The 18030-nt window shown below is 37.6% G+C and overlaps 1 protein-coding gene across 10 annotated transcripts in view; it reads left to right on the top strand.

Annotated features, from left to right (window-relative positions):
- LOC116267543 (nuclear transcription factor Y subunit A-7-like) overlaps positions 1–16975 on the top strand; it is a 34752-nt gene extending 17777 nt beyond the window's left edge. For 9 of the 10 annotated variants that reach the window (XM_050075230.1, XM_050075229.1, XM_031649324.2 and 6 more), the window contains exons 5-7: positions 13514–13585; positions 13690–13854; positions 16415–16975. In XM_050075230.1, coding sequence (XP_049931187.1) covers positions 13514–13585; positions 13690–13854; positions 16415–16573 — 396 coding nt within the window. In that variant the 3' untranslated portion in view covers positions 16574–16975. Of the gene's footprint in view, positions 1–13513; positions 13586–13689; positions 13855–14323; positions 14607–16414 lie in introns of those variants that run through there. The other variant, XM_031649327.2, reaches the window with a different exon arrangement.
- The last annotated feature ends 1055 nt before the right edge of the window (positions 16976–18030 follow it).

The following is an 18030-nucleotide window of genomic DNA, read 5'->3' as shown; positions in this document are numbered from 1 at the left end:
ATAGGCCGAATCTCCTTGTCTTCCACTTTTTGTCTAATAAAATGTTGATCAATCTCAATGTGCTTTGTTCGACCATGCTGTATAGGATTAAAAGCAATGTTAATAGCGCTTTGATTATCGCATATTAACATTGATATTTTTAATCTTTTCTCTAATGTCCCTCAAATCACCATGAAGAAAAGCATTCTTCATGTCCATTTGATGTAGTCTCCATCCATATTCAACTGACAATGATATAATCACATGGATCGTTCCCGTTTTGATCACAGGGCTGAATGTCTCATCATATCTTCTCCATATTGCTGCGTGAATCCTCGTGCCACGAATCTTGCCTTGTATCTTTCCACACTGCCATCAGGTTTATGTTTGACTTTGTAAATCCATTTCGATCCTCCTCTTAGCGTATCAGATCTAACGAGATCCAAATCTGGAGCTGATCTTGGAAACGCACCACAAAGGCAAGGCAGACAACATCGAGCTGAAGAAAAAGGAAAGAGAATTGAGGAAAAAGGAAATCAGCATCAACGATAATATCCCATCATTACAGCGACAAGAAAGAAGAAACTATCTAACCAACTAAGGAAATCAAATCCCAATGTATGAATAAACCGAATTGTAAACAAAAGGAAAGATACCCTTCCATGATTGGGTTGATGTAACGCTTTACGTGATATTCTTCATGCCGCTAAAATAGTTCATAATCTGTTATCTGTGAATAAATACTGCAAAGATGATCAAGTTGTTTTTGAATTTTCTGCTGATCATTGTGTGGTGAAGGACCAGAGTACAGGGGTGGTGCTACTTCACGAAAAGCGTGAAAATGGGCTCTATTGTCTCCAACTCCCACAACCAGAAATCAATAATCCTCAAATTGAGAAGGTGGCATTCTATGGAGAACGGACGTAAGTTATTTCGTAGATGGCACGCTAGACTTGGACACCCTGCCTTGAATACTGTTAATTTTATTTTGAGACATTTTAAACTTCCTTTTGATTATGATGTCAAAGAGAACAATTTTTGAGATGCTTGTCAATCTGGGAAATCACATGTACTTCCTTTTGTTCAATCTGATCACAAGGCCACTAAACCTCTCGAAGTTGTTCACTGGGATGTTACCCATCCTACCACCATACCAATAGCTGTTATTTTACCTGCGTTCCCTTCATTAACCAACTCTACCTTTGGTAAGCCTCCATCAAATCAAACCAGTCCTACATGTGAACCAAATGTCACTCAATCTGCACCGCTTATGGCCACCGAGTCATCCTTACCACCATCTACAGAAATTCAAATGCCATCTCTTCGAACCCATAGTATGATAACTCATTCACAAGATGGTACGAGAAGACCCAAACTCCCTTTTTCAAGGTCCTACCTACTTCCCACTGCTCGTCACTCAATTTTGCTCCGACCAAGAACCAAAAACTTATGTCCAAGTGCTCAAGTCAGCCCATTGGCAAGAGGCAATGGCCAAGGAGATGCAAGCTCTTCATCAAAATGGAACGTAGACTCTTGTCCCACCTGACCGGACATTTACCATTATAAGGTGTAAATGGATCTTCAAGGTTAAACATAAACCTGATGGAACTTTGGAGCGTTACAAAGCTCGATTGGTCACCAAAGGCTATGATCAAATTGAAGGCATCAACTACTTTGAAACATTCAGCCCAGTTGTAAAGCCAACTACCGTTTGTGCCGTTTTATCTCTTGCTACTTCTCTCCGATGGCCTAAAACAGCTCGATGCTAATAATGTGTTCCTTCATGGAGATCTAACTGAAGATGTATATATGACTCAGCCTCCAGGATTTGAGGATCGAAGCCACCCAGGTTATGTGTGCAAACTTCATAAAGCAATCTATGGAAGCAAGCTCCAAGAGCTTGGTACCAATGTCTAAGTCAGGCACTGTTTCACATGGGCTTTAAAATGTCTCAGACCGACACTTCATTGTTCACCTTGATTATTGATCAGGTTAGGCTCTTTATCATGGTTTATGTTGATGATATACTAATCACAGGTAACTCTACAGTGCAAGTTACTACGTTAATTCATTGTCTCAGTACAACCTTCTCTCTCAAAGATCTCGGACCGTTATATTATTTCTTGGGTATTCAGGCTATTCCAACGTCAGAAGGATTGCTCCTGTCACAACAACAATATATCATTGACATTTTGACTCAGACACATATGATTGGTGCCAAGCCTATTTCTACGCCTCTACTGGCAAATTCCTCACTGACAAAGGTTGAAACTCCCTTTTCAAATGCAACACTATATCACCAAACAGTTGGGGTGCTTCAATACCTCACCATTATTAGGCCCAATCTATCCTACACAGTCAATAAGGTTTGTCAGTTCATGCACACTCCTGCGACTGGCAAATGGAACGCAATGAAATGGATATTCCGCTATGCTAAAGCCACCATTCATCATGGACTTCTCCTCAAACACAACTCATCTACTCAACTACATGCCTACTCGGATGTAGATTGGGCTGGATGCCCAGACGACCGCAAGTCTACTGGGGCCTATGCTATTTTCCTTGGGCAGAATTTGATCTCTTGGAGCTCGAAGAAACAACCCACTGTGGCCCGATCCTCCACTGAAGCTAAGTATCGGGCATACGCCAACACTGCTGCAGAGGTCCTTTGGCTTAAATATTTATTACAAGATATGAGTATCAATCATTCTGAACCACCAATCCTTTGGTGCGACAACATTAGTACCACCTATATGACGGCGAATCCAGTCCTTCAACAGAAAAGTAAACATATTGAACTGGATGTACACTTTGTACGAGATCTTGTCGCTCGAAGGCAACTGTCTGTTAGACACATTCCCTCATCTCATCAATTGGCGGACCCTCTCACCAAAGCTCTATCCACGGAGGCATTTGTTCGAGGGCGCTTCAAAGTTCAAACTCAATGTTCACTCAGGACCATTGAGTTTGAGGGGGGATGTTAGCATATCAGATCTGACAAGATCCAAATCTGGAGCTGATCTTGGAAATACACCATAAAGGCAAGGCAGACAACATCGAGTTGAAGAAAAAAAGGAAGAGAATTGAGGAAAAAGGAAATCAGCTTCGACCAATGATATCCCATGATTACAACGACAAGAAAGAAGAAACTATCAAACCAACAAGGTAATCAAATCCCAACGGATGAGCAAACCAAATTGTAAACAAAAGGAAAGATACCCTTCCATGATTGGGTTGATGTAACACTTCCCTTATAAATAATGGAACCTCACCTAGAGTCAAGGGTGAGAGAGGATCGTTGTGGATGTAGGAAAACAATTCTCCGAACTATGTTTTGTTTTAATACCTACTACATTCTTTTCTTTGGGTCTAGTAACAACTTTCCATGTCCCACATTCATGTAGTGCGTCTATTTCTTCATTCATTGCCCTGATTTAATGCGACGACTTGGAGGCTTCCTCAAAAGAAGGAGGTTCATCTTGTTTTATAACTGGAGACATAAAGAGATGAAAATTTAAGGAAAGATTATCATAACTTACCCATCTATGAATGGGGTGTCATACTTTCAAGATCTTCTAACAGGCTGATCATCATAGACTTCAACATGGGAAGAGATCGGATTGCCATCTATCCCTCTTCCGACGATTCTAAACCTGTCCTGAAAATCGACATGAAGCATTTTTTCTCATTCTTTCATAGCTAGAACGAGTTCTTTGTTTCCTTCTGTTTGTGTGATATGTGGAGATCCTATCTCATCATGTGGATGAGATTCTAGACTGCCTCCTGCAAATAATTTAACATTTACCCAAGGATCATATGATTCCACGGGTTGAGAATTCTCAGTAGAAATGTTAAAATTGTGTTCGTCAAACACAACATTTCTTGATACTTTGATGTGTCTGGTTGTAGGGTCGTAACATCAGAAACCTTTGTATTCATCTACCTAACCAACAAACCTGCACTGGACTGCTTTACTTTGAAATTTACGTCTTAATGACGAGTCAATGTGAACATAGTACACACATCCAAAAACCCTTAAATCAGTGAAGTTTGGATTTTGACCAAAAAAAGTGAAGTAAGGAGATTTTGAATCCAAAACTATCATGGGCAGACGATTTAGTATATGTACAACAGTGTGAAAAGCCTTCGTCCATAGAGTAATAGGAGTATTACTATCATGCATCATACTCATACCACTTTCCACAATGTGACGATGTTTCCGTTCAGCTATGCCATTTTGTTGTGGGGTGTATAGACATGAAATTTGTCAAGTTATCCCATTTTCTCGTAAAAAGTTAATAAAGTCATGTGAAGAATATTCTCCCCACCATCACACTGGAAATGCACAACCTTAGACGAAAACTGTGTTTGGATCATGACATGAAATTCTCGAAAGATACTAAACACTTCTGATTCTTGTTTCATGAAGTGAATCCAAGTATATCAAGAATAAGAATCTATGAACAAAACATAATTGTGGGAGCCAGACAAAGAATCAATGGGAGCTGGCCCCCATACATTAGAATAGACAATCTCAAAAGGTTTAGTAGCTATTTTGTTGATATTACGAAAAGGAAGTATATGGCTCTTACATGGGTCGCAACTAGAACATTTTTTGTCATAGGGATCACAAGATAGACTGGATTTTGGAATGAGATTATCTGATGCAAGTTTTTCCAAAAACCCACGACTACAATGTCCCATACAGCCATGCCATAAATTTGGCTTACTGACATCTGATTGGAGACAGTTAGAACTTGGAATTTGTGAAGGTGCGTTGGAAGGAAAGCATGTCAATTGAGCTGGACTTGAAGAGGACTGTAAGAAATAAGGACTTTCCTTTAAGACATACATATTTCCTTGTCGTTCCCCTTTAGCGAATGTTTTCTTCGTTAGAAGATCCTTGACATACATAGAGGAAGAAGTAAATTCAACATATGAGTTTGTCTCATCTACAATTTTAGAAATGGAAATAATATTCTTTTTGGGATATTTGGAGCAAAGGCAACATTTGACAAAGATAGTGAAAATGGTGATGTTGGAAGAGAAATTTGTGCATTCCCAACATGTGTGATAGGATGAAAACTTCCATCACCTGTAACTATATTACTTTTACCATAATAAGGAAAAAGTTCATGTAACTTACCAGCATTTTCAGTTACATGAGTAGCAGTACCTGAATCCAAATACCATTCGCCTTAATCAATTTGTTTCATTGTCATATTCGAGACAGCAGTCATTATTATTTGTTGCACATCGGCTGGTGGGAGTTTGACATTTTGTTCAACTTCAAGTTATTGCCTCTGTTTTGTGGGTTGAACCAACAATTCGCTTTGATGTGACCCTTTTTGTTACATTGAAAACACGTTGGCACTTTCTTTGTTGTATTGGTCTGAAATTTTCTTGTAACACTCGGTGTTGGGGCCATTTTGTTCAACATGCCCACAATTCATGCCTCCTTGATGAGCCTCATTACCTTTTCTATGAGCTGCAGCAGCTTCTATAACTAAAACATTGTGGGCATTGCCTTTTGGTTTGTTCCTCCTATCAATTGTTTCATGTTCATTTCATGTTGAAGCAGCTTGCCCTGAAGTTCATTGAAGGTGGGCAAGATATGCAAAACCTCAAGAGCAGTAGTGAAGGCATAAAAATCTGGTCCAAGACCGCTAAGAGTCTGTTGGACTTTTTCTTTGTCGGAAACAAGGTATCCAACAACTCCCAACTGATCAGCTATCCCTTTAACACATCCCAAATATTCCATAATCGACATTGACCCTTTGCTGAGATTCTAAAATTTCTTCTTCAAATATAGAATACGTGCCTCTGAAATCCGAGAATAGGTTTCGGCAAGTCTGACCCATAACTGTCTTGTTGTACAGTCATCTGAAAAAGAATCAACACTTCTTGAGAGAGCATTGATGTGATATATGCAACAAGACTTTGATCTCGTTTCATCCATGTTATAAATTGAGGATTACGAATTTCTTGAGTGAAAATTGTCTCTTCACTCTCATTCTTAATCTTTTGTTGAATGAACTGTGGTGGTATTGGAATGGAACTATCAAGATGCCCATACAGATCCTAAGTGCTTATGAAAGGAGTGTTCTGCCTTTTCCAAGTAAGGTAGTTGGAGTGGTTCAGTTTTTCAGGAATAAGGTGTGGTAAGAAGTTGGATGACATATTGGATTGGGAGAGAATATCCATGATAATTTATGTATCTGTCAATGTAGATATATACTAAGTACTACCAGAGAAATATAAGAATGTTTTCGAGATAGATGAAGGATTAGGAACAAAATGTTAGAAGGGGTATAAGAGAAAACCAACCAGGAGATTTCAAGTCTGTTCAAACATTCACTTCTGTAGAACCAGCCAAACCTTGACTTGATACCATGTAAGATTTTGGGTATTGAACTATAACCCACGATCAGTTTCAGCAAAGGAAAGGTTAAGAGAGAAAACAGAAAAAGAGAAATGAGAAAGGGAGGTGAGTCTTTACATTCTCACACAACCCATTTATATAATGATCCGTCTACACAATTTAAAAGAATCTAGAATGAAACAATCATAATAATCTAGTGTCTAGAGTGAAGCAACACAATAATCTAGAGTCGAGAATAAAACAATTACAAAAATTACAATCACAACCCCGCTTAGATAAATGTGATCAGAAGACATAGTTAGACTTGTTGGATTTGGATCAGATTAGATCCAACATCTTATCAGGTTCAAAAGGGAAGTTTGGAGGAGCTTGATGGATAGCTTTTCCTCTATCAAATGGCCTCCTGAGACAGAAATTAAACTGAGAATTTGGATGGAAACTGGGATATATAATGAAGACACCATCAGCTCGGATAGAAATGGAAGGTTAATTAACATTCCAGACATGACCGAAAATAGCGGGTTTGTGCTTATTGTTAAGGTCTGTTTTGGCCTTCCCTTATATATAATCATTTTGTTGGAATAAAGGTAGGGGGCTTAACCCCCAAGCAAGCTCTTTACTTCAAGATATAGAAAGTTATTACTGCAAACTAGAACTCGTGACCTTTTTTTTACAGGTCAGACTGAGTCTAACTTCTAATTTCCAGATTATTGCCGACTATGCACGGTCTGCAACACAAGGCTCACAATAAATGCAAAATTTTCTTCTTAGCGACTGTTGTAAAGTAGACAGAAAAAGGAGAAATAGGAACAAATCAGAAAAACAATTAGACACAAAGAGCAGTTCTGTGTCAGACCAGATAACCAGGTTCATGCCAGATGTCTGTGTATCAGAATGTCGGACAATCAATATGTATCGTTCTGTATAAAGACACCAATTTTCTTTCTGACATGAAACAGAGCATGGGAATCAGTAACAGGAAATCATGACAGAATAAGAAAAACATGAGACAGGGCAGAGAATATCAGAAGATATTAGACGAAGCAGTAGGTAGCTGATGACTGCACAAATTGATATGAATATGACAAAAGATATTTGTGAACTCTCAACAGAAGGATTGGAGGAAAGGAAACACAGAGATTTAGATACTCAGATTTAAATGACTGAAATAAACAAAGGGAATAAGGAAGATTAAGATTTTGATCTCTTAAACCAAAGAAACCAACCTTATTTGGATCTCCATGAACATTTCTTTGGTAGATCTCTACAACCTGGCTATGATACTATAACAGATTTTAGGTTCAGAAAAGATGAAGCACGACAGCCTGATTTCACACAAAAACAAAGAGGGAGGAGGAGATGGATGCACAAGGTTTAGGTGGCAACATTGACACATGCCTCCTAACCCTATTTTTTTATTAATAACAAGATTACACATTGTGGACATTAATGCTCTAAAACAAAAGAATAAATTACGCGATGAAATTAATGAACTAATTAAGCACATGTAGAAATAAAGGAAAGGATGCTTGGGATGAACGTGTCTGGATCTGGACCCAGACCCAAACACATCCAGTCTCATGTTTTAACAACCCAAACTGGAGAGCCTGAGCCAACTCTTAGGAGATTGTCAAAGAATTACTAGACCCTTACTGAAATTTGTGTTTTATGATCCTCTTTCCCCCAAAAATAGAAATTATTTGTTGGCTGTTCACTCTTGTTAAACCTGCCCCCTTAATTGAAGCCAAAGACCTTTCTCATTGGATCGATGCAATTGACACTGAGCTTAGAGAGAGCCCTTAGGAAATTGCCAAACTTAGGAATTTGCTATTCTTCCTAAAGGAAAAAGGACAATAGGTTGCTGGTGGGTCTATAAAGTCAAAACTAAGAGTCCGACGACTCGCTTGAAAGATAAGGCTAGGTTAGTTTTATCAAGAAACTCTTGCTTCCATTACTAGGATGAGATTTTAGAACTTTAATTGCTGTAGCCTCTCCCAAGTGTTTGTCAATTTTCCAAATGGATGTTAAAAATGCTTTCTCAAATGGTGACATAAATGAAGAAGTTTGTATGGATGCTCTCTCAAGTTATGATATCTCGAAAGGTATAATTTTCGCCGTAGAAAAGTTTTATATAGTTTCAACTTTCAAGCAAGCTTCATAAGTTAGGTTTGACTGTTTTGGCAAGGTCATGTTTGATCAAGGCTCTAGATCATGTTATGCTAATATTGCTGCTATGTTTGTTACCAACAGTTCTATTAGTATTACTGCATTACTCCTTTTTATGGATGACATGATTATTACTGGTAGTGATGATGAAGGAATTGAACAAGTTAAATGCTTCTTGAAAAATTAGATTGAAATGAGTGATTTCAGTTATTTAACTTATTTCCTTGGCACTGCAGTTGCATATAGTAGAAAAGGATATTTTCTTTCTCAAATCAAATTTGCTAGTGATATTGTAAGCATGCCTAAGATCACTAATGCTAAATAGTTAAAACACCTGCACTAGGAGTAAAGATGAAGTCAAGTGATAGGTAAGTTATTGGGAATCTAAGGACTTATTGACAACTCATAGGAGCTTTAACTTATCTATCTATTAGTGGTCCTGACAGTGCAAATGTTGTTCATGTTGCAAATTAGTTTCAGTAAGCTCCTACATCCATCCACGGGTGCATCGATGAGAATTATTAGATATATATCAAGAGCACCATAACAAAGGAACTATTTCATTCCTTTTCATCTCCATTATATTTGATTGCTTATATTGATACATATTTGGTAGATGAACTTAATAATACAGCTGTTACTCGTAACATCCAACACTCCTCGTCTTCCCTCTGTCATTCAACCAAAGGTTTGGTGATTTAGCATGACAATCAAACGAAAACAAAAAGTAAATAATGCAGAACATGATGGAATAAATATGCAATGTAGAAAAGGAAAAAGGACTCTAGACAACGCCACATGTTCCTAGAAGAAAAGGGAAGAAGAACACCAACCTTTGATGCTTTGATGAAGGGGATGAAATGACACGGCGACTCCTATGGGTCTCCGGCTAGGAAGTTCTATGCTTTTCACGTCCTACAATAATAGATGATATTCTCGCAGTCTCCAAGTTATGAGCAAGAGGAGAGGTGAAGGGCAGGAGGTGGAGTGTCAGCAGTGCGAGCCTGACTGTTGTGGACATGAAAGGCGATGCAAACCCGACTTTCGTCCAAAGAGGTTTTCTGCAATCTGCTGCAAACCTACAAAAACAACACCCGAGATGGAGGAAAATATGAGAGATGGAAAACAAAGAGGAAGAAGAGGAACGACTCACTGGGATGAGAACCCTACCTTCCTGAGTGGAGAAATAGCTTGATGATGAAAACTCTCTTGCACAAGCTTAAGGAAGAACGTGACAAGATCTAGAATTCCACCTGTCAGAAAGGCAAAACTTTCCTCTAGGGGTTATTCTATTTCTGCAGAAATTCGGAACTGTTTTTTCCTCTTTCCAAAACGCCTCATAAACATGTGAAAATTGTTCAGAACATCCAAATTTTAGTATATGTACTTCTATCATATATTAAGCCATGTTTTGAGCTATTCTACATATGAATTCTTCAATATATATGCTTCCAGTGTTTGGTTCAAGGCTTGGACCCGAATTTAAATCTATCTGATTCTTTGGATTTGGTTCCAGATTTCTTAAAATGCTGTTATGAACCAAATATGCGATATTTCTCCCCATTCAGCCCTATTTCACATGAAATTTAAAGCACAAGCTCTTATCAATAAAAAACAATGTTAACATGGGTTTTTACTTTTTAGCAATTTAAACATGTATGAATGCATGCCAAATTGTATAGAATTGTGATGCATTTTCTGCATCATCACATATCTCTCTAACTTCTTGCACATTAGGCTCTCAAGCCTTCAGGCTCTTCTCATTTTGTTCAACCTTGTCCCTTGCTCTATGATCCTATGTTGCATGACCATAAACAAATGCCTACATCACTCAAACAGCTTAATGTCAAGAATACTTTCTTGCACGGTGATCTAAAGGAGAAAGTTTACATGGGTCAACCTCCTGGGTACATGGAAGGACATTCAATTGCTGCTATTTTTGTATGTTAAGGAGGACAATTTATAGGCTAAAACAGGCATCTTGTTCGTGGTTCCATAGTTTTCCTTCTGAAATCCCAAGAAATGGGTTTCAATGAACTTGCTTAGTTCACTTCTTGTTCATCTTTTAGCAATCAAGTATTAATACCTTATTGTTGATAAGTGTTGATGTCACTAGTTATGATGAGCAATTCAGATGGCCATATAATAGAGTTCAAGCAGTTGTTGAGCAAGAGATACAAGGCAAAAAAATTTTGGAGTCTTGCAGGATTTCCTTGGAGTTGAGGTGGCTATGAAAGGAGGCGAAATTACTCTTACTCAACACAAATGTGTCGTTGAAGTTTTGATCAAGGTAGGGATGAAATATTGTAAACCTTTGTCCACAACGAGCGTTCTTTCATCATATGTTAGCAACTCACAATGGAGATTTGTGTGATGACCCCATAAAGCATTGCAGTCCTGCTGGCATGTTGCAATAATTTACTTGTATACGTCGCAGTTTAGGTTTGTTAGCTCATGCATGAACCAGAGACTAGTCATATGGGGAGATTAAGCAAATTTTGGGATATTTAAAAGGAACTGAGCTTGTTTACATGGAAACATTACCAAAGGTGGTAATCATGCTTGTTATCTACATTGATGCTGATTAAGTAGGGGATCCAGATCAGCGGCTGTCAATCTCATAAAATTGTCTATTTTTTGGTCAAAACTTGGTATCATAGAGCAGCAGGAAGCAAAAATGCTGCGGCTATATTTCATTTTCTTTTGTTATGTGATGACCAAAGTGCAATAAACATGTCATTTAATCCATTTCATCTTAGTTATGCAAAACACAATGAGATTGTGCACGTTATGAGGCAAAAGGTTGAGAAGGAAATTGAGCCTGAGTTTGTTAAAACTGAGGAATAATTTACAGATTTTTTTTCACCAAAAGCCTAATCATTAACAAATTTTGGATGCTGAGAGGCAAGCTGTTCATGGTTCAAAGCCATATGCAACTTGAGGGAGGTGAAAAGACATGTTTATTTATTCACTTTGGATCTGGATTAGGTAAAAGTGTTGTATTTAACCCTGCATGTGAATGGGTTGGCAGTTTTATGCTTTTGTATTTAGGTCATGTACTCTTAAGTCAGTGTAAAGCATACACTCACAGAGAATTAGGGTATGCGTAGGATTAGAGAGGTTGCTATTACACTGTTGAAGAAATCTTCTTCACTCTTATTTCTCTTCCTCTTCTCTCTTGCCTTCTCAGCCTTTTCATGCTGAACAAACCTGGATATCAAGATCTAACACCTGCTTTTCAGGTTGAATAGATCTGGGTGTCAAGGTCTCACACCTCCTAGCTACGTAGCATTTTTGTACATTTAGAAAGTTTGCTCATAACATGTGCATAGATTCAGTCTTTCTTTACCTTTTCGGAAACAATTTAGTCAAATATGGGATACTCTTTGGTCAGGTGGATTATCAATGTGAAGGTGCATTAGGATCCTTTGGTTTTTAAATGTTCTTTAGAACCTCAGGTTATATGGAAGAGAAGTTCTTAGTTTTCTGCAATTATCAGGGAGAGCATAGATACCGAGGATGGTGGAAATCTATAGATCAGATTGAGATGTTTCATTTTCAAAGGGCAGCAAATGATCCTCATGGAGCAATGATGATAATGTTCCTTGAATATTTTCAAAGAGATGATAAGTTTGGCAATCTGCACGTTAGCAATTGCTTGGCACATGATTCTTCTATATCAAGGTTTCTGGAAAAGTTAAATAGAGGCTAGAAGAATGTTTTTGAATATAAGATTGTGCTGAGTTAAATTTTATTTTTTGTAAATTATTCTTTATTAATTGGATAGAATGAACAAACAATGAAATCTCCTAGCTTGCAATGATTAGTTGTGAATATTTTTCTGGGTCCTTTGATTGTCAGCATCTGATTTTAATTGGTTTTTCAAGATAGGAAAAGGTGATTAATGAATTAACAGAAAAAGGTGGCATAAGTTGCACAGATTGATAAATTTAGCTGAAGTTAAATAAGGGAGGGTTTTCCTTCTCCTCCCCCTAGTCAAGTCAATACTGTGGCCTTGAAGTGGATAAGTGTTCTGTAGGTCAGAGGTGCTAATGATATTTGTGCTTGTCGGCTTGCTAATTTTGAGGCGCTAGGAAAGCAGAACTTTGCTGCTTCTTTCTAATTGTCAACCACAATGGTGCTTTTAGTTTTGTGCATCCAACCCATGGTATTGGTTGATCCTAGGGTATGGAAGTTCAATAATAGAGGAATACTGGTTCTGTTTCTTGTGTACTGTACATCATAGTCACAAATATATTTCTTGGGTGTACTTGGATGGACTTTTTTCCCTGTAAAAATATTAGGAAATCAAAAAATAAGAAAATGTAAAAAATGATAAAAAAAGTGGTTGAACTGAGGGTTGTTCCCAATTTCTGTAAAAAAATATGGATAAATATTCAAAGTAATGTTTAAAACTTTAAAATGAAAAAATGGAAATGTACACTAAAAGTATATTTAAAACTTCTTTGTATGAAAAAGGTAGAGAAATCGTGATAATATCACTATATTATCACAGGCAATACTTTTTTGGCAATAGTTTTGAATCTTGATATTATCCCTACATTTGCCCTTTAAAAACAACTTGTAGCCTTTTAGAATGAAAAAAATGATATTTTCAAGATATTTCTTGTGGCTAGCATGTACTGGACTGATTATAATACACATCTTTTAGGAACGAGCACAATCTCATATAGGAACTGTTCCGTTGATGCTCTCTGTCTTGTCCTTTTCTTCCCTTTTTAATGGTTGTGAATTTTGATGATCTATCTGATGACTATTTTAACTCATAGAACGTATTCATGCTTTTGTGCATGTTTATGCTGCACGGCTTGGTGTACTGAGATTTGGATAATTAGTGATTATTACAGAAAAGTGCTTACTTCAACTTAGTGTCTAGACGTTTCTAACTTAAACTGGTTTTCAGTGTTTGAGACATCTATAGGTCTATCTATCCTGATAAAATTTCACATTGAAAATGTTGAGCAGGGTCAAGCTGTATATCCATTCCCAGATCCATACTATGGAAGTTATGTTGCAGCTTATGGTGCACAAGTTATGGTATGTGGTTGTCCTTTTGCCAGGATTTTCATTTTATATTTACATTTGCGTTTTATGGTTTTGGTTTATATTATATTTAAATTTGACATTCCTGGTCCTGCCAGATCCATCCACACATGATGGGAGTTCATCAAGGAGGATTACCTTTGCCAAGTGATGCTGTTGAAGAACCAGTTTACGTTAATGCAAAGCAGTATCATGGGATCCTGAGGCGACGTCAATCACGTGCAAAAGCTGAATCTGAGAACAAAATGATCAAGTCCCGGAAGGTAATCATAACAAATAAATCTGTTTTGTAGACACTCTCTTATTGAATAACTGGCATGCCAGATTTGTCTTGCTGGAAGAATTCTTACCTTTGCAAATACTATTCTTGATGTTTGTATCTGCTGTATTTTCACGATAGAGGCTTGAACATGCAATGTGGAGGTTCATTCACTTATAAAATGATCAAAGGCAATCAAGAGCATATTCTTTTATGGAATAACTTTGGATGTGAACTCGAATAAAATACAAAATACATGGTTACCCTTGTGATACCTCCATTATACTGAACCAGTGATGATGCATAATTTTTGCAAACAAGCTGTGAAATCCTTTCATATGCTTTAATCCAAAAATATTGGTGAAAAATGAAATTGTGAGAATGATATCTCTTTGTACTTGTATTAGCCAATACTTTACCACTCTATTTACTGTTAGAAGATGAAATTTAGTCCCTACAATTTCTTGTTTCAGAAAGAAAAGAGCAAGGGGAGATTGGGGCATCAATGAACACGATTTGCAATGTGTGGGGTCATGCCCTAACTTCATTCAATTACAGGCTATTGTATGATTACAACAAATGACATAAGCAACCTTGGCTACATAACATGCTTTACATATTCCCTGTGGAAGTGAATATGACCCGTACACAATCATCTTGGATCTGATACAAATTTAATTAAAGTCGAAGCATCTTTATTAATACATCCCAACTCTCTTCCTCGAGTTGTACATGATCTTGTACCACGTTCCACTTCTCTTTGTTTTGTTGATGAATACTTGAGATTTAGTTAGAACAAGATTGGTGATCTCCTTAATTTTTGTGTCTCAAAAAATGTTGATTTTTTGTTTGACTTTGAGGTATAGTGTTGAAACATATATTTGTAATTATAGCACTTTGATTGTCACAAAGTTAGATTCCTAGATGCTGACTCTAATCCTAGTTAATAGGTGCCTAACACATGTTGCCCAGACCATAGTTGCAACCATGGATCTTTGTTCAGATTCTGTACTTATTCCATCAACAAACCTGTGTTCTACTACTTGAAGACGCTAAAGTCTCCCTAACAAATGAGTAGTATCTCGACGCAGATCACCTTTCATCAAAATCCTTGTGCAATTTGCAGCTACAAGTAACTACTTTATGGGCTCTTGGGGATGACCAGTTCTTTTGATGTTTTATTACCAACTATTCCTTTCAATTTTCTGAGAATTCTCTTCATGATACCTATTGAACATGGATGAGGGAGAGAGAAGAAAAAACAGTCTATCATTAACCCCAATCCCATGCTAGAAGAGATTAGGGGCGGCAACAAAAATTACAGAGCAGGTCCATACAACAAAGAGAAATAATAAAGAAGACCTCTTACACTAATAAAAATAAAATGACGACTTGTAACAATTTACTAAGAAACTCCTTATAAGACCCATTTTTTTCAACACTCCTTTTCAAGCTGGAGCATAGATATCAATCATGCTCAGCATATTGTAAAATCTCCAATGGAAAGAGGCTTGGTGAACAATCAGCAACTTGGACTTTTGAGGAGACGTGGATGGTTGATATAACTCATGCCTGAACTAAGTCACGACAATCCACCTCTATTTTGTTGTCTCATGGAATACATGATTGTTAGCAATGTAGGTGGCTGCCTTGTTATCACACTTCATCTCCGTAGGCGAACTTCAGTCCTATATTGCTAAGCATAGTTCTTATCCATGTCATTTCATCCACCTTTCGGGCCATTGCTTTATATTTTGATTCAACATTAGACCTAACCACATTTGCTTGTCCATGAGATTAGATTCCTACCAACAAACACACAAAAGCCTGTAGTGGACTTCTTAGCATCAACCGAGCATGCATCAGAATAAGCTACCTTTTGTTTTTCAGTTTTTTCTGTTTACTGCATTTGTTAGACTTTTTTTAGTAATTTCTGTATGAGTTTTACAAGCTTAACATGTACGAAAGCATGATCTCTGTTAAATAGGTATCAACTTTAATCAGAAAGTTACTACCTAGCCTAGGTATCCACGGTGCACTATTGCTTTTACTTTCCCTGTGGAAATCTATGCCTTTGCATATCCATGCTCTGAATTTTTGAAATAATGTTTAAGCCAATCACGAAAGGTGAAAGGCTGCTTTGGAACACTAGTAGTCTTTCTGTTCGTGCTTGTCCAACCGTCTTAGATACCTTTCTAATTGATTTGAATTCCTTTGGATGAGTCATTGGTCATTGTTATTGTGATCAATTAAGATTAAAATTCATAGCCCCATTGTTATGTACATTTTTTTTGTCTATATATAGTGTGGTCTTCTATTTGTTGTCACATGCCTTCAATCTTCACACTCTTATTTGTCACATTAATGAAGTTATTCATGCGGACCTGTGCGAATGATAGTTGCATTTTTTCTGCTTTATTTGCAGTGATCTCCATATATATATTGTTACCATTGCATTGAAAAACCAACAGCCATGAGTTTCATGGTCTTTCCTTCTGTTAGTTTACATTCTTTAGTTAAAACCACCTTTTAATTTTTGCATTCCTTGAACCTCTACATTGTAGCCTTATCTCCATGAGTCGAGACATTTGCATGCTCTAAGAAGAGCTCGTGGATGTGGAGGTCGGTTTCTTAATTCCAAGACTGAAGCTCATGAAATTCAAGCATCAGGAGGAGCCCCACCCTCTCAACCTATTAGTACATCCAACTCAGATGACTCTTAAAAGTTGGGAAAGGAGCAAGCTTCAGTTGCACGGTTATCCATGTTATGCGGCTTGTTGATACAAGATGTGCAGAATGTTAGGTGAATTCCATGGGAAATTTCTTAGACCGGTGGTTCCAAACCGTAGACCAGTCTGGGTTCAGTTCGATACCATAGTGAAGTCACTGGGATTTGATGTCAGCCCAGGTGTTCTTTTGATAGGCAGTTTTAGTGCGCAATGAAGTTCCAGTTGTCCGGGTTGTGAAATAGAATTTGTGTACTGCGTCCATGGAATGTTATGAATGTAAGATAGGAAAATCTTTTGTTGTTCTAGGATTCAAATGCATCCTTTGAAATTTGCCATGACCTTTATTGACGGTTGTATAAATCACTCCAAGCAGTTTATTGTATGTCCTTCCTCTTCCTTGCGCGTCTATTAGGAACTCTCTCTCTCTCTCTCTCTCGCTGACGACAAGGAGACCCGCACACACAGGTTTCTCTCCCTCCCTCCCTCCCTCTCCCTCTTTCTCGTCAGCCAACTGACGAGACATAGGGACACCCCCACAAACGCGCGCGGCTGCAAACACAACATATTTTGGAATTCCATTCACACCAGATTGAAGCGTGGATATTAGCAAGTTAGACGACAGCTTTATGACTCCCTCTCTCTCACAGTATGGAGGTGAGTAAGCCATTGGTTTCAGATATCTTCACACCGTCGCATTAAAAACTTTGGATTGACTAGTTATTAATATTATTTTTTTAATTTTAACATATTTCTACTAGCAGTGTAAAAAAAAATATGAAATCACTCACCGGCGCGTGTAACTGCGGCTGTCGGTGGAAGTTACTTTTTTATCGACCTCCAGACCATAGGGCCATATTAAGATAACTGTTTTCTTTATGATTGTAATTGTTTAATAGGGATCAATGTTTTAAAACTCAGTGACTTCTGTTCTTAACGCATGACTCGGCAGGCCAACTCAGTGACTCGGACTGGGTTATACTTACGTTTTTGTTAAAGAAAAAAATAATATGTAACTTATTTTTTAAACATGAAAAGTTTCGTAAAATGATTTAATTTCACTTATATGTTTCAAAAACCAGTCAAAGACTTTGAAGTCGCAACTAAGTTCATTCTCCAAGGAAAGGCATTTATTGCGAAAAACACAGCTAGCATTTCAAATGGAAAGACAGGAAACCCAATCAATTTCGTTAATATTGTTCGACTTTAACAAACTGAATCTATATCTTTAATAAAACCTATATCTTAACCTGTATCGACTATCAACAGAATAAAATATTAAAGCGTGAACTAAAACAAGTCCTCCTACTGGGTTGATCCGGTAGCTGAGTCGAGTCACGCAGGTCATCGGGTTGACTTGGCGAGCTTTTAAACGTTGATAAGGATGCATATATGTGGCCGACCAAGAGTCACTCGTGTATTTCTTTTTCGTGTTGGATGAGAAAAAACATGCA

The sequence above is a fragment of the Nymphaea colorata genome, chromosome 14 (assembly GCF_008831285.2).
Source record: "Nymphaea colorata isolate Beijing-Zhang1983 chromosome 14, ASM883128v2, whole genome shotgun sequence".
Lineage (NCBI taxonomy): Eukaryota > Viridiplantae > Streptophyta > Magnoliopsida > Nymphaeales > Nymphaeaceae > Nymphaea > Nymphaea colorata.
Note: the sequence above shows the minus strand (reverse complement) of the source record. Positions and strands in the feature narration are given on the sequence as shown.